The sequence below is a fragment of the Pezoporus wallicus genome, unplaced genomic scaffold, assembly GCF_028554395.1.
Source record: "Pezoporus wallicus isolate ANWC-B61680 ecotype Strahan unplaced genomic scaffold, APGP_CSIRO_Pwel_v1 contig_8476, whole genome shotgun sequence".
NCBI lineage: Eukaryota > Metazoa > Chordata > Aves > Psittaciformes > Psittacidae > Pezoporus > Pezoporus wallicus.
This window is the reverse complement of record NW_026641139.1, coordinates 137299-154089: the sequence shown is the minus strand read 5'-3', so window position 1 is coordinate 154089 and position 16791 is coordinate 137299. Positions and strand designations below refer to the sequence as shown.

At 49.6% G+C, this 16791-nt stretch overlaps 1 protein-coding gene across 3 annotated transcripts in view; it reads left to right on the top strand.

Moving 5' to 3' along the window:
- The window catches only part of ALPK3 (alpha kinase 3), a 34947-nt gene that overhangs the window by 15496 nt on the left and 2660 nt on the right, over nt 1-16791 (top strand). For 2 of the 3 annotated variants that reach the window (XM_057422100.1, XM_057422099.1), the window contains 5 exons: nt 6438-6555; nt 7850-8882; nt 12371-14222; nt 14949-15096; nt 16538-16665. In XM_057422100.1, the coding sequence (XP_057278083.1) occupies nt 6438-6555; nt 7850-8882; nt 12371-14222; nt 14949-15096; nt 16538-16665 (3279 nt within the window). Of the gene's footprint in view, nt 1-5220; nt 5300-6437; nt 6556-7849; nt 8883-12370; nt 14223-14948; nt 15097-16537; nt 16666-16791 lie in introns of all 3 variants that reach the window. The other variant, XM_057422101.1, reaches the window with a different exon arrangement.

The window sequence follows — 16791 nt, the reverse complement described above, 5'->3', positions numbered from 1 at the left end:
GAGCAAAAGTGGGCTGCAAGGGAGATGCCTCCAAACCATGCCCATTGGTGATGCATTAGAAGGGCTTTCCCAATTCAAGTTTTCTAAAAGCAAAAGCTTAACATACTGTGCTGTAACGTGGAACTCGCCATTCTGTAAGCCATGAGTGTCAGAGGTCAAAAAATGAGTGATGTTTAAATATATTAGGAAATCCTGAGTAACAGATAAAATTCTTCCATCTCCCCTTCCCTGAAGGTGTGGAAGCACTGCAGACCCAGATCATGACTGCTTACTGCAAGGACATGCAGTGGTATTGCTCTCCCTTTTAGGATTTCTTGCCTGTTTTAAAGTGTCTAGTCTTGACTTCTCTCACTGGCTTAAGCCTTCAACATCTGCACCTTGAGGGTAACAGTTCCTTTTAACAAACTTCATCTTTTCCAAAGTCCAGATAACACCATCAGCTCCACGTACGCTCTGTCAAGGTGAAGTGCATTTGTACATCTGAGCATTAGTTCACCGTGAGACTAGCTGGATGGAAATGCCCTGCGTGTGTGATGCCCATCATGTACAGATTCCTGGGGAAGAGATATTATAGTCAGCCCTACGAAGGAGGCCTTGTAGGTGCAATATCCATGTTCATTCCAGCATCTTACCTGGAAAACCTAGAGAAATTTCACTGTATATTGTGCAGGAGACATGCTGCCAAAGAATAACCTCCTCTGCTTGTACCAGAATCAAAGTATTGATGTCTAGAGACAGATCTGGTCCCTGTCCAGTCTGTAGCTCTTCCTGCAGTGCATCATTGCTCTTGGTAGGCAGGATGCTGTCTGCCAATTTTGGATGACCTGCTGGTGCTGTGTAGCACAACCTGGTGTATTATGTGAAGTTGAAAACTTTACCTGATACTAGTGTCATTTTCTACTCAAGTGAAGAAAAGTATCAGATAAGCGTCTTCAGCATATAGCCTATTGCAGTATTTTATAATCTGGTAAACTAGATTGGGGGATGTCTTTATGCACTTCAGTTAATAAATGTACAAACCTAGGAGTCTTCATGGAAATGTCCTTAAAAGCAGCCTGAATCATCTATGCCACATGGTCATCTCTTGCATGTGGCCCTGTGAACTATATCAGGAGCTCAAAATCTCTTTGGGAGTGAGAGGCAGGAGGTGCAAAGCGAACTCTGACTTCAAAGTCTGATCAGTAGGTCAGCTGTCTCCCCCTGCCATGATGTTTGCATTCAACTGGGAGACATTACTGGGGAAAAAAGAAGTGGTGGTTGCTTCCGTGACCAGTGACCAGAGTGGAACCAGCTCAGTTCCACTGCTGTGGCTGGAGTCCAGGGAAAGTTTGGTTCATAGATGAGCAAGAGGCAGACTGTCAGCTGCTCCTGTTTTGACTCTTAAGCCACAAATATGGGTACCTGACCTACAGTAACATTTTTCTTTTTCCTGCTTCTTGATCAATAATAAGAGTTACAGGGTGGTCCCACATCTGTCAATACCAGGGACTGTCCTGGGAAGGCAGCAAGGTGCAAGTATTTGAAGAGCCAGCCTCCAAAATGGACTGGGTGGTGCAGGCAAGAAAAAGAACAAGTCAGGAGAAGCAGACCTGATGCTCTTGGGTGGTTGCACAAACCCTCCTTTCCTCCACTTGTCTACTTCTGCCTGCTACTGCTGTCCCTAGTTTGTCTGATTTGATTGTTTTGGGTCAAATCTGGCATCAGTTATGACATGTTTTCTTTTTTTAGGCAAAATTAGTTCATCCTTTGTTCTCTGAGAGATGTGAAAAGGAGAATGAGAACATTTCCCTTTACTGTGCAGGTTCTTATAGAGCAGAGCATACTGTGCTTCTCTGCACCAAATATTTTCCTTGATGGGTCTGTCTGGACTTCAGGATCTCAAGGGTCATTACATATCCTTCCCACTAAGTGGATATTGGGCTCCTCTCTTCAGAGAGTGGTTCTTATTGGAGATGCTGCTACAGGGGGTTTACAACTTTTCAGTCATTTCTGTATAGCGTTGGCCAGGAAGAAGGGATATTGGCTGATGAAATCTGCAGGCTTGGATGAAGAGCCTGGGCTTATGACTGCTTGTTAGGGAATGAGGCAGGTTGAGAGAGGTGATGGCTGGATCTAGCCAAGACCTACAGCTGCCTCTCCAGCACCATTTCATAGAATCATAGAATGGTTTGGGTTGAAAGAGACCTTAAAGATCATCTAGTTCCAACCCCCTTCCTTAGGCAAGTTCAACCCCTCTGACGGGGCTACTTAAATCATCAGCTCAGGAGCATGGTCCTATTGCTGCCTTCATGGGTCACTGCTGTGCTGAAGACGTGTCCAGTCTGGTACCTTTACCATGCTATGCAGGTGCTCGGTCAGTGTGAGCGTCTGTACTGGGTTGAGTAGCACATCCCTGAGGGGATGCTAACAAAGCAACTTGACCGGAAGCAGTCTGGTTTTATTGTAGGGCTACGGAGCAGAAAGGGCTCTGCCCATGGATTGGGAAGAGAGTTGGGGTAACATGAGTAGTGAGTAGAAAGCTATGGGCTTAGTGGATGAGGATTTTAATAAGCATAAAAGTTCTCAATTTGTTGCATCTATGGTGGCCCTTATAGTGAACTATCTGAAGGATCGGAGTGAAAAGAAATGCAGGGGCTGCAAAAGAGGTGGATGGGTGGGTTTGGGGATGGGGTAGTGAGTATAAGAGCAGAGAGCAGGCTGGTGGGAGATGAGGGTGCCTGAGTTTGGGACAGCAGGGCAAGAGGGGGATGGAGAATCAGCACCATTTGCAGGCTGGTGGCATGGGGAACTACCACTCCTAGCACATATCTGTCCCTCCTGTTAGCATTACTGGAAACCTTCATGTCTTCAGGTGATGGGGAGGTTCAAATCCATAAAGCCAGAAAGGATGACATCTTACCATGACTTTTCCTCCCAAAATTGCCTGAAGCACCTCCCCCACTCCACATAGCTTGTGTAGAGCAGAAACAAAAACCCATGGAGATTATGTGTAAGTGTTCTAAACTCTTTCTACCTTCCCAAGTTTCAGAAAATGAACTCTTCCCCACCACTGCCCCCCAAAACTAAAATAAAATAAACCCCAAAGTTGCTTTAAACAGAGTTTTTGTGGGAGATTTTGGATAGCTATTGCAAGAGCTGTTTTGGATAAGGTCACCGAGGCTTTGATGACTTCTCAGACTTCAACAGCTTTGGGAGAAAGAATGTTTGATCTAAATCTGGCAGTCTTGGTGGGGAAAAAAAATCTCCCTGGGTCCTGCAGCAGCTGGAAGATACACTTCTGACAAACACTTCTGCTGGGCTCGATGTGCGGTGGACACCAACCCTGTTTACAGGCACCACTCTGTCTGCAGCTGCAGGGTACCCGCTGGTGGACACAGGAACCAGCTGCTCTCAAATCCTCCTCAGCACCAGTTGCAGAGAGTCTGTAGCAGGGACAGGTTCAGGAGGGGTGAATGTTCGATTTATGAATGGGTACTCTGTTTTGCAGAGTGCTTATGCTAAGGGTGGGCATCCAGCACCCTGCAGTGTGGCACTGCCCACCAGTGGAGCCCTCAGCTCAGCCACCCTGTCCCACTTGTGCCATCCCTGTTGTGGCACTTGGATGTGGATGTTGTGGTTGCAGGGGATGTGCTGGGAGTGATGCCTGCCCACCCTTAACCCCCAGACCAGGGGAATTTATTTGCTCAGCAGCCTGAAGATGGATGCCTGCAGTGTCGGCAGCAGCTCCCTTGTCAGTGGAGTGCAGGGCATGCAGGGGGTACCTTGTCCTTGCACAGACATCTCTCCATCCCCTGCTTGGTTCCAGCTGCAGCCTCTGGGGAGGGATGGCTGGTGTTTGAACAGGCAGCTGTGGCCACTGTTTATGTGTGGGAGGTGGAAGCCTTTCAGCATCCCTCTTCCACCCAGCACTTGCCTATAGCTCTGTTTCACCACAGACTGGAGCATGCAGCAAGAGCTAGTCCCTCCTTGCCTGCACTGGGCTGGTACGGTGGTAGCCCCCAGTAGGAAGCAGGTAGCCTCAAGTGCTGCAGGTCAAATGGAGTTTAGGCTTAACAGGAGGAAAAGCCTTTCATCGAGGCACTGTGCAGCTATAGAAACTGCAGCTCTTTCCAGCTGATGTCAGCTGCGAATGGGAATCAGCTGCAGAGGCCATGGGGGGACATCACAGAGCTTCTTGGAAATGATACGTTTCAGTTCCCAGAATGAAGTGCTGTGATTGCTCTTCGCAGGGTATTAGGAAAATCTACCTGCCAGCTGCCTGCATTACAAACCAGGGGCCTCCTGCAGGTCTTGCCTGCAGAACAGCCATTGGGAAGGGTAGAATTGCTCTGGGTAAAGTATGAGCTGTGTATGAAAATCGTTTTGTTCCTTATCCTTGAAGCAGGCAGAAACTGCCACAGGCTCATTCAGCCCAGAGTCCCGCCACCAAGTACAGTCAGTAGCTAATACTTATGGAAAATACAAGCAGCAGCGTCAATCCCTGGTGATCCCATCACTGGGGTCTGGGATACTCTCATGGCCTCTGCCAGTTAGCAGTTGAGAGCTCATCTGCTTCAGCCACAAGTACCATGTGGGTCTGCAGACCATGGTGGGACGGGGACTGAAGGGGAGGATGGAGAGCCTTGCAGGAAGGGCTTCAGGAGAAAGTTATGACTTGGCTTCCTGCAGAAGAGGAGGAACAAGGTGCTAACCAACAGAAAGCCAAAGCTGCTGATGGCAGCAGTGGAAAGGGAATGAGGCAGCAAAGGATGTGAGAGATGTGTGAACAGTGAGGATGGAGAGGGTGGATGCCAGAAGCAGCGCAGAGTAAGAGACCTCACTGAGGACAGGAAGATAATAGAGTAAAACCTAGTATGGGGGTTGTCTGGGCTATGGGGATGGTTGCTGTTCATGGAGGAGAGCAGCAAAGACTGGTCTCTAAGACTACTTTCTCAACCCTGTTTAGTTCCAGTGGGCTAAGTCCCTCAAAGGGCCAGAGGACACTGGAGAGCCCCAGCAAGTAAGGGATGGGTACAGGGAATGTATCAGAAAAGGAGATTGGGGCATGAGGAACTAAGCAATACTTGAGGAGGAGATTCTGAATCTGCCAAAACCAGGGTGGATTCCTGCTCATATGTCCTTGCTCCTGGTCTCTTGCTTCTGCTATGGGACCTTCATGGGAGCAGGTGTAAGCTGGGCTCAGGCATTGCTACAGGCTGACATCATCTCTGGCTGGTGCAGGTTCCTCACCCTGGAGATGAAAAGGATCCTCGTCAGCCCTGAAACCTGTGGGTTTTCAGCTGGGAAGTATCCAGGATAGGTAGGTATTGTCCTCTCCCTGCCTTCTCTCTCATCAAGTCGTCAAGTCTAGCTGCATTGCGTATTCCCAGAGAGTCCTTGCTGGCTCCATGCTGGGACTGTCTATGAGACCTGACCCCCTGCTGCATTTTGGGGGTATCAGGGGCTGGTGGGGACACCCTAGTGGAGGTGAGCAGTGTGGTGGACTCCTCTTTGGCAGCATGGAAAGCCAGCAGAGGCGTTTTCAGAAGATAGGTTTCAGATATCTATCTACCTTGGGGCTTTGAACAACTGTTGAGTGCATCAACTTAAGTGGAGGCATGATGTGATCATTGAAACTTTTATTCCATGCCCTTAAGGCCAGCTTGGCTGGGCTGGGAACCCCATGTAAAGTATTGGAGCCAGTGCTGGCCACTGGTTCAAGAGTTTTCCCTTGAAAACTGCTTTTACTCTGAGCTAGAGCTGCTGTCAGTGGGAAATGGGAGCTGTGGCTAGCACTGGTCCATGTGGGGCACTCATGCTGATCCACCGCTGCTGTTGGTGGCAGGGACCATGGCTGCATTCCCATCCTGCTAACCAGCCAGTCACACACCGCATGATGTCATTCTCCTCAAAAGGCAGGTGACATCTGCTGTCAAGTGACATTTGTAGGACACCAAGCTGGCTGTGATGCAATCAAGGTTGTTTCTGTTCAGTGGAAACTTTTGGATCAGCTTACAGGCTGTGACACTTAGCAAAATCCTGTGAACTCCATGGAGAGATGAATGCCTGTTTTCTGACCTTAGCCTTAGTCTCAGCAAAACAGGCCTCTTCATACAAGAGTGACAGTGTGCTTGCCTTTTCCTCCCAGCCAGGGTTACAAGAGACGATAGTGTGATCTGCTACCCTCTGTTCAGGAATGAAGTGCTGGGATTTTTTTCTCAAAAATAGACCTATTCCTAGGAGTGATAAAAGACTTGGATAAGCCCATCAGGTTTCCACTCACAATGCTTTTTCTGCTTTGTGATTTAAAGTATGCACTGAGCCTAGAATAACACATATCCTATTCCGATGGAGCGTTTAATGTTGCTGTTGATACCTTGTCCCCACGGAAGGAGGCTTGCTGGGCTACTGGGTGGAATGTTTTGCACCGACTGGTGTTCCATCCATCTCCTCCCCAGGGTACCCGCAGCCGGAGGTGACGTGGTATAAGGATGATGAAGAGATGGACCGCTATTGTGGCTTACCCAAGTATCAGATATTCCGTCATGGAAATCGCCACACCCTGCAGCTGTACAAGTGAGTAAGGAAGCTGGAGAGCGGTTGGATTTGGTGATGAGAACTCTGAGTGTGTTTTCAGTATTTGGAGGAGCAGGCTGTCAGCAGTGATCTCCCATCAGCAGCTGTTCTGGCCCCTCCTGCTCCCCATTGCGATGTTCCTGGCTGTACCTTCCCCTTCAGCTCTTCACTCTGATGACTCTCCAGTCTTATCAGTATGAGATCCATTACTGCATTCAGGGATAGCTGCCATAAGAAATTCCTCTCTATGGAGCCTTCCAGTGCTGGTAGCAGCATGCAGTATGGTTGTTCCAGACAAGAGCTGAACATTAGAGTTGAGTGAAGGGGATGCACTGTCTGCCTCCAGAATGATGGTCCAGGGGATCAGGTGGGACAAGGACAGAAACAGTTCACAGGAGTGTCCTGAGCAGTGGCAAAGAGGGGAAAAGGCTGCAGCCCTGTCCCAGGAGGGCCTTTCTTAGCTCTCACCATGAAGTCAGGGAAGGAAAGGGCTACTTTGGCACTGGACTGATGGAGCCAAGGGCCTCCTTAACTTAGCCCTGACTACCAGCTTATTTTAACTTTAAAAGAGGACTGCTTCTCTGGAAAGCCAGACACACTGTGTCCCCGGACAAGCAGAGACCGGTTGCACCGCAAGCTGGATTTGGGATGTCAGAAGTATTTTGCACTTCCAACGTCTGAAAGTGCAGAATATCAGTACTGATAGTTCTGTCATCCTCAGGCTTCTAGCCTGGGCTTTTCTGCTTCCCCAGGTGTGTTCCAGGTTTCTGTCAAAGCCTGGATCACCTCTTGTAGGATCAGGGATCTCCATGGGCCAGGCATCCCCAAGGGGTGACAGCAGGGATGGCATGCATGTGCTTGTGCTGGTGCCTGTGAAGTGGGATGGGAAGGATTTGGTAAGACAATAGGGTGGAGGAAGAACAGAAATGTCATATAGGCTGTAAATTGCTGAGAGGAGACCATCTTGCAGAAGAATGTGGGCATGAGCAGTTGGGAAGCCTGATGCTAGCTGTTCCTCCTCCATCACAGCCCTGTCTTATCAGAGTTACAGCCAGGGGGGAACTGGACACTGATTTAACATCCAACTTGCTTATCTGCCAGTGCTGAAAACAGGCAGAGCCCCAGGAGGGAGGACAGCCCCAGGCCTCCAGACCTACTGTTAGGCACCTCAAGGGCCACATCTTCATTTTCTCACCCTCCTGGAGCAAGAAGTGGGAGAACATGCATGCCTGTGTGTCTACCTGTAGTGCCTGGGGAGGGTGGGCAGGTCTCACACAGAGCTTTTGGTTTCCAGGTGCCAAGAAGAAGATGCAGGCATTTACCAGGCCTCAGCTAGAAATAACAAAGGCATTGTGTCCTGCTCTGGTGTGCTGGAAGTGGGAACCATGACGGAGTTCAAAATTCATCAGAAGTGGTTTGCCAAAATTAAGAGAAAAGCTGAAGAAAAGCTGCGAGAGATAGAACAGGGCAAGAAGCGAGGGAAGGAAAATGTGGAGGTGGAGAGGCTGCAGGGAATGAGCCCCGATCGGCTCCAGAGAAAGCGGAGGCTGGTCAGGGATATGAACCACCAGTCAGGAGCCTCTCTGTGGGAGAAAGAGGATGCAGCAAAAGTTCATGTTGCCGATTCTCAGTCCAGATTACACAAGGATATTGCTGAACCAAAGGAGCAGCCAGTGAAGGCGATGACGGGCTTTCCAAACAAACTGAGCGCACCATTGAAAGCAGAGGTGACCGCCAATGGAGATGCCTCTTTTGAAAGTGTGGAGGAGAATGGGAACAGCTTTCTTACATACGTCTATGAGACAGTGGAGGACCTCACGACTAAGCCAGTGGTGAAAGACTCTGCCGCTAAAAAGAAAAAGAAAGTGGAGGCTCCTCCAGCAACAAAGCAGGAAGTTTCCAAGCAAGAAGAAAGTGGGCGAGACAGGGCCAACCCCTCTCTAAATCCAAGGTTTGCCCCTCCTGTCCCCTTACGCAAGAACACACATTTGAGGGGGGCAAATGATCAAGAAGTGGAAAGCAGTCTAAAAATCAAAGAGCCTGGGAAAGCTGTGAGTCAGGATGCTAAAATCAATGGTGACATGCACTTCTCTTTGAAAGAGATGTATTTTGACAAGCAAGTGGAGCCGGCAGCAGGGAAGGAGGAGGCGGGAGCCAAGGAAGAGGCTGTGAGCAAGGTTGCCCTGCAGCCTGTGGCAATCATCAGACAGCCAGAGGATGCTCCATCGTCCTCACAGGTGGCAAAGGCAGGACCTGTGCTGTCCGACAGACAGAGAGGCCGGCACCAAGCACAGATGGCGGAGGGAAACAAAGCTGTCAGTCCAGAGGTAACTAGGGCAGAAAGCAGCCAACACAGAGGTTGCAACAAGACAATATTCGTGCTGCATTTTTGTTTTGTGGGAGGCTCTGTGTACCTCAAGGTCTCCATTGGCAAAAGCACCCAGAAAAAAGGGCTTCCTGGACTTCGTGTGCCCAGACAACAGGGCTTCCATCCCGTCTCTGAATAAATGTCAGATGAGGTGGTGAGGTGTACGTCAGGGCCCTGGTCTCCAGGCGGCCCGGGGCATGCTGTGAGCTCTCCTGTTTAATCGGCAGGCTGACCTCACACAAAATGTTTCCAAATCAGTTAAGCAGAGAGCACTGAATGGCTATTTATAGCTGGGGGTGGATGCCTTGTGCATATGACAAGCAGCAAGACTGATGACATCTGTTCAGTTTAGCAATTGAGTCTGAGCTTCGGCTGGTGTTTAATGAGCCCCATGCAGACGAACGTGGTGTGCCAGGCCTGCCATGTGAGCCATGCTGGGCAGGGCACTGCGTTCTGTTTATGCTGCAACACATATACAGTAGATCTGGGCTATTTTTTGGCTCTTCCCTGGTGGAAAAACTCTGTTGCAAGACTTATTGTGGTGATGCAGTTATGAGGCACAGCACCTGCTCCTGACCCTCACTGCATCTTTTAGTCAATTTCTATTTTAATCATTTAACCTGAAGCATTTTCCGTGAAAATACTAGGTTGGAAACTACCAGTCCTTTATATATATCTATCTCTAGATCCTTTTTCTATAATGACCCTTTTTGTGGTAAAAGGTTCTCCAAGTCCAATTTGCAGGTGCCATTATGGCTCAGCATTTGAGCTATGGTAGGTGCAGGCTTTCAGCACAGACCAAGGCTACCACAGGAGGCACTCCATGCGCAGCACATCTCCCTCGGTAGGTAATGCAAATACTATGGGGTATGGAAATACCCACAATACAGAAGGTGGGATTGCTGGGTGCTCTGCTAAAATAAAACCCCTTTCTTCCTCTTCTAATTTTCTTTAGCCATAGGTAGGAGCACTGCTTACTGGTAAGAAAACTACTGTGTTATACAGTGAACATCTGTGTCCCTTGCTACAAGGCAGCACCCTGAATCCATCTTTAATCTGACCCATCAGCATCACATAATGCTGCAGAAATTATTGCTGTGCATGTGAGCCCATGGCAAAACTATTTGTTTTCTCCCTCTGCTCATTTTTACACCCTTTGCTCTTAAGGAGGGATGAAAGTGTTGGTGTGTAGCAGCCAGACTTGGGCTATCATCCCTGAGCCTTTGACATGCATCAAGGTATTTTCCTCTTCAAAAAAAACACTTGCAGAGGGAAACTTATAACTTGTCAGCTGGTGTGCTTTTGAGTAGACAAAAGGGAATGCTTTTGATTTGAATTTGAATGCTTCAGCTAGTTGGTGATGCTGGGGAAAGTGTTCAAGCTTTTGTGTGACCAAATAAGCTATTTTAAAGCCCTTTAAAGCTGATTCCAGACATGTTTGAGGATAGTTTCACTCACCAGGACACCTTGCTTGTCTCTTTCTTTTTAATCTTTCCCTTAAACAAGACAGGGTCCTAACATGATCTTTTTCCTGGCCTTGTGACCTAGCTGGGCCTCATGCTCGGGACTTCTGTTTTGAACTGCAGTTGTCCATAGCCAAAGGGCTTTGCAAAATGCCAGACTGTAGCCAGGCTCTGAACAGCCTCACGCACAAGAGCAGGGAAGCTGGATTTGCACAATGACCACTCTTGCCTAACTTTTAAACTAATGATTTTATTATATTTCTTTTGTATGCCCCTGGTTTGAGTGTTTTCTGATCACTCAAGGACAGATGCTTTTCTGAAAAGCCCCCAGAAAGCTTTTCTGAATAAGCTTTAGTTCATGAGAAGCAAATATCCCCAAGTCCTCTTCAGCCAAAGAGATGTCCCCATTGCCCATCACCATTGAGCAGAACCACCTCCGTGCATCCCATCTGTGAAGCTGGTCCACCTCCAGCTCCACGGCACTGTGCTGTTCAGCCCCTTGAGCAGAGGGAACATTGCTGGCCCTGCAGTTAGATGGGCTGGGTCTGTTTCCTTCCCTTTCTGCACCCCAGAGGAGCATATACTGTGGTAAAATCCAGCAGGGTTTCACTGCATGAACCCTGTCTGTCTCTTTAAATAAAACCTTTTAAGCCTGAGCACTGGGGTGCTCTTGTGTTGTGACACTCAGCAGGATGAAGGCAAGGGACATGGCTCTAGGGGGACAGCGGGAGGGGCGTGTGGCATTTGGGAGTGCTGTGCAGCCCTGAAACCTTGGTTCTGCATTCCTTGTGTGTGGAGACAGAAACTACCTGGCCTTTGGCATTCTTTGGAGACTACCCAGGAACAGACTTGAATAATGAGTGCAGGAGTGGTCTCCCTAAAGCTGCTCCTCCCACCCCAGATGATATTCACATTGCCCTAACAGTTACTTGAGGAAGGGTTTGCTGAGACACCAGCATTAGCTTTCCTGTTTTTACCAAGCTTTCTAACGAAGCCAAAAGACCACTAAATAGAAGGGCAAGAGCTCCACAGCCTTCCTTTCCCATGGACCTAATCTTGGAGACTTAAACCTCAAGTCAGAGACCTCAGTGAGAAAATCCTTAGCAGCAGATTATCTAGGATGGATGAGAAACCTGTCATGTGCATGCCCTGATCCCATGCAATTGTCCTGATGTTGTTAGCTGAGCATCAGCTGGGCACAGCATTTATCAGTGGTATCACTGCCTCCCTGATCCTTATCCTACAAGAATAGATAGTGCCCCTTGGCTGGAGGATTTTGTCAGATTTCCTCGGGATAAAGCTCAGCTGTCACAGCTTGCTGAAACATCTACTGGTGTGAGCTGCAGTTGGAAACATTTGAGCTTCCCTACTGTCAAAGAAACAGGATGGTTGAATAGTGCAGATAACATCATGGTGTACAGTTTCGCTGTAAATCATTTGGGCAGCCTCATCTGGATAGCGTGTGATCTGCTGGTCACCCTTTCTCAGCATGGAGATTGCAGATACAGTATAGGGGGAACACTGAATCTTAAAAAAGAGCAAGGAAATTATAAAAGGTCTCTGCAACAGCTGGTGGAAACATGGCAGTTTTGCTCCTTGGGTAGGTGCTGTGTCAGAGGAGAGGGAATGATTCTCATCTAGAGAACTGTTCTATGATTCTATGATCTAAAACCCACTGAATGTTTTAGAGCTGCCAATTTCCTGCCTGTGTGTGCAAAACCAAGGCACTGAAAGGCAGAAGAGTTGTAACTGATTAAAAGACATTTTGTGCAGCATGACAGGGGACTGTGTGACCCACTACCACGAGATGATGGTAAAACCAAGAGACCCTGGATGAGTGAGTATCAGTGGTACCAGGTTAATACTTGTAATTCAAGCAGAAAGTTGGGCAGTGCCATCTGGTCCAGCTGGACCACAAGCACCACTGAGCAGACGCAGGCAGTAAAATAGTACTAATTTTCTATTTTCTTTTTTTTTTTATTAGGTTGCAGCAGGTGTGGGACAGTCTGCTTGTGATCTGAACCAACCAGTGTCTGCTCCAACCGTAGAGGCTGGTCAGCAAGCCAATAAGTTAGAGGAGCTCAGGAAAGAGATACCTTTCTGCCAGGAGACCAGGGTATTGGGGAAAAGGACAAATCCTCGGCTGAGGCCACAGGAACCACCAAAGCCACCAGCACCTTCCCCAGACCACGTGCAGCCCAGAAAGGAGCAACCTGCCTCTAGGAAACAGACAGAAGAACATTCCCATGCTCTTGAGGGCAGAGAGATCCAACCAGCACTGTTAAATCAAGAGGACAAAAGCCAAGGTGAGGAAAAGCCATTACTAAAGAAGCTGAGTCCTCCAGAGCACAAAGAAAACACTCCTCTTGAGCAAATCACATGTCAGACAGCAGTCAAGGATGGGAAGAGCAAAGAGGCAGGAGTGGAGCTATCTGGGAGCCATCACAGTGCAAAGGCAGAAGGGAGAGGTGCAGCAGAGCCATCTCCTGGGGCTGTGCACCCAGAGGCGGAAGGGGCACCTTTAGGACATCTGGAGACTGAATGTCCAGCTCCTGATTCAGTTCAACTTGCCACGGAAGAGCCACTCCCCGCTCCTGCAGCGGGAACATCGGTGGCTCAGGAGGCACTGCTTGCAGTTCACAGTGCCCCAGGGATGAAGGGCACAGCACGAGAGGTTCAGTCTGGAGCACAGCTGCTGCCTCCTGTGAACAGAGAAACAGAAATCAGAAAGGCAGATGGATCTGCCCCACAAGAGAAGTTTTCAGCCAGCATGTTAGGGGAGGATAGTGCCAAATCAGTGCCTGTAAGACCTCAGGGGAAGGAAGGAGGAGATCTAACAGCAACAGGTCCACACCAGGAGCTGGCAGCACCTGCAGGCACTTTTGACGGAGGTGCTGAGGTTCAGCCACAAGTACCACTGGTCCTGCCTCACCCTGAGACACAGCAGGAGATGTCTTTGGAGGAAAAGATGCAGCACAAAAACCTTGTTTCCTCCTTGAAGAACTATCTGCTGCTGCTTTTAAAAATGTCAGATAGCAGTAAGGATGCCAGGAAGGAAGACACTGACCTCAGTGACAAGGAGCAGCCTGATGCAGAGGAGCTCATGCTCCCAGAAATAGGCATTGCAGGCCTGAGCCCTCGCACCTCAAGGAGAGTTTTGGAAAAGGTACAAAACAATCAACTCTTCCAAACAGCAGAGAACTTGCCTCTGACCCCCAGGACATCCAGGCGGATCACGGGCATGATTAACGAGGAATTCATTACCAGCAAGGAGATGCTGGCTTGCAGGCCTGTGCCACCAAAGAGACGTACCCGGGTCGCTGCCGAGGGAGAGGGGCTGCCCCAGCTCTCTGTGCCCTCCATTGTGGTGGGCAGCATCCCAGCCCCAGGAGTAGGGCAGCCTCCTAGTGAGATTTCAAATTTGCCTGCAGCAAGCCCTGAAAAAGAGAGCGCTGGTGACCCTCTGGCAGTTCTACCTTGTGCCACGCCAGAGGAGCTGGCTTCCGGAGCCCGGCGCAAAATATACCTGCCAAAAACCAGGCAGGTTGGGCAGGAAGAGGAGTCAACCCCAGAGAGCCCAGGTCACATGAGAAGTCCAAACGTTTCACCACGGCAATCCAGGAAGAACACGGCCCTGTTGCCATCACCTGCCCTGGCTCTGTGCCCTCCTGCAGAGCAATGCTCACCAGCCCTCACAAGAAAGATGGCCACGTTGGAGGTTCCTAAGCTGTATGAGGAGCCCACAGGTGACAGCAGTAGTGACCATGAGGTCCCTGAAGATGCTAAGCCAGAAGCACAGTCAGTAGAGTCCAAGAAAGCAAACAATCCCTTTAAAGGTAAGGGAAGAGGTAATCCCCATGGAGCATGTTTTCTCCATGTTCCCTACAAAGGAAGGCTGGCCAGCTGAGCCAGTGATAGTCAGCTGTGGCCACAAGAAGTCTGAGCATTTGCAGGGTTTTCAGCATCACCCTTTGGCAAGTGAAAGCCAAATTCTTCCACAAGGCTTCTTCCCTAGTGCAGGGAGGGCAGAAGAATGCAAGAGGCTGTAGCACTGAGACGGGCTGTCTCCACAGCCTGAGCTTCCCTAGCCAAAGGAATCATATAATACTCTTGTTCTTGGTCTCTGTGTTCTCGCTATGCCTCATGCTGGTTGGGGGTCCAGTGGGCATTAGCGGGGTGTGCACTCTTTTCCACCTCCATGGTGAATGCTAATTTGATTCCTTCTGGCATTGAATTAGAAAAGTCATAATCCTGATCTTGAAGTTCTTGCAAGAGCCAGTTGATACCCTCACAGGAATCAGTACTCTTGCAAAGGTAAGGGTAACCTTGATAAGTCCCTACTTCAGTAGATAAATGTTTCCTCCAACACTGCAGTGTTTTTCTGCTTTGCCTCCAGCCATGAGACCTTCCCTGAGAAGGCGATGTTATACTAGGCTGTGCTGACATATCCGTGATATCCAACACCAAAGTCCTAGGCAGCAGCACTGGGGTAGGCTGCCCTGCCCCTGGAGCTGCAGCCAGCAGCGTGTGTCTCACCACCAATCTTTGCACCCTGTCCTTAGCTCCACAGGTGATTCGTAAGATCAGGGCAGAACAATTTTCCGATGCATCAGGAAACCTGAAACTTTGGTGCCAGTTCTTCAATATTTTGAGTGATTCTAAGCTGATGTGGTACAAGGATGAGATCCCTGTAGCAGAAGCACAAAGGAGGTAATCCACAAGCTCCGCTTCGTTGTAGTCCTTGTGCGTAGCCCTGGGTTCGTATGTTAAATCCAGCTCCTTGCATTTACTGGGGTGAAGGTGCCCCTTCTATTGAGGCTGCATAGGAAGCTCATTGCATGGTATGGTATATTGCAAACTTTATTCTCACTTCCCAGGGAGGGAGGGATTGCCCAGATGGGAAATTGCTGCCAAATTTGTCCTATTGATGCTCCATCTGGAGCCTGGTTTAAGGGCTGATGCTTTGAGTAGCAGAGCCCTGGGGAGGGCAGGGGCTGAACCTGAACCTTGGGGAGGGCAGGGAAAGTGCTGTGCCCATCTCAGAATTTGAGAGCTGGGTGTGAGCTGCAAAACTGGAACCCCATGTGATACATGTGAGGGTGGCAGCTGTGCTGGAGGGTCTGCACACTGCATCCAAGGCGCAGGGGCTTCCATGCAGCCGCCACTAACAAGCACCAACAGGGAAAAAGCAGCTCTGGCTGTGCCCCCTCTATTCCAGGGCACTGTCCTTGGACAGGGAGAACATGTTTGGGCAGCTGGGTGGCTTGGTGTATCCTGGATGCTCCTTAGGGCACATTATGGAGAGCAACTTGTTCTCAAGGCCAAGGGAGCTTGATAGAGTAGGATCAGATTTACCTGATGCCTTTGAGCATCCCTTGAGCTCCCTTTATAATAAGCAGGCAGGAAGAGGTGCTTCTGAGGCATAAACAGTCTCCTACAGCAGATATCTGAGCTGGGGCAGATGGACCTGGAGTAGCCATTGTCTTTTAGCTGACCAGAGCAGAGCCTGCTCAGCTGGCGGGTCTCAGGTCCTCCCTCTTCCCTTTGCAGCCTGTCATCCCTTTGCTGGTTCATGCTGGCCATGTGGGGCAGAAACAGACCTTTGGTTCTTTTGGAGACTCATCTGCGTAGTGTGCCACCTTGGCTAGATGAGTTGCCAGCCCAAAGCCTGGTGCTGCAGGCTGGAGAAGAACACAGAGCTCATGCTTTGCTGGTCTTGGAGAGGGGCAGACTTCAGGATGGGGAGTGGTGTCTGCCTTCACTCATGAAGAGCTGACAATGAAGCTGAACACCTCTGTAGCTGTTTGACTTCCATCCATACATCCATCCAGATGTGAGTCTCTTAGCCCAATCAGATCCCTGAGCAGCACTCAGGGGAAAGTACCTTTATCTGTCTATAGCCCAATCCTGACCAGATTTTGCAAGGCTTGCCTGGAAGACGAGCATCTCTGCAAGTATAAACTGCAGAGCAGGACTCTTGGTACCATAAGGTGCCAGGAGAGGAGCTGGGATGCCCTTGGGCTGGCTTCCTTTGTAGCCCTCTTCTAGCCCTCTAAGGGCAGCACAGTGCCCATTCTCAGTGCCTGTCACATGGCTCCCATGTGCCCACATGTGTCACACAGGGCTGAGGCCATGCTCTGGTTTCTTCTAGTGCTGGTGATGAGAGCCAGGCAGCCTTGGCTGTTGTGCAGGCATCCCAGAAGGACTGCGGGGTCTACCGATGCGTGATCAGCAACGAGTATGGCACTGACTCCACTGATTTCCTGCTCAGCGGAGAAGGTGAGGAGCCCCTAGCAGCCTGGCATCTCTCCCAGCTTCTCCAGATGTGCCATGGGGCAGTGTAGTGAACCATGCAGAGCTTGGTGCCAGATTTGCGGAGCGGGGGGAACCTTGCACACCCCATAA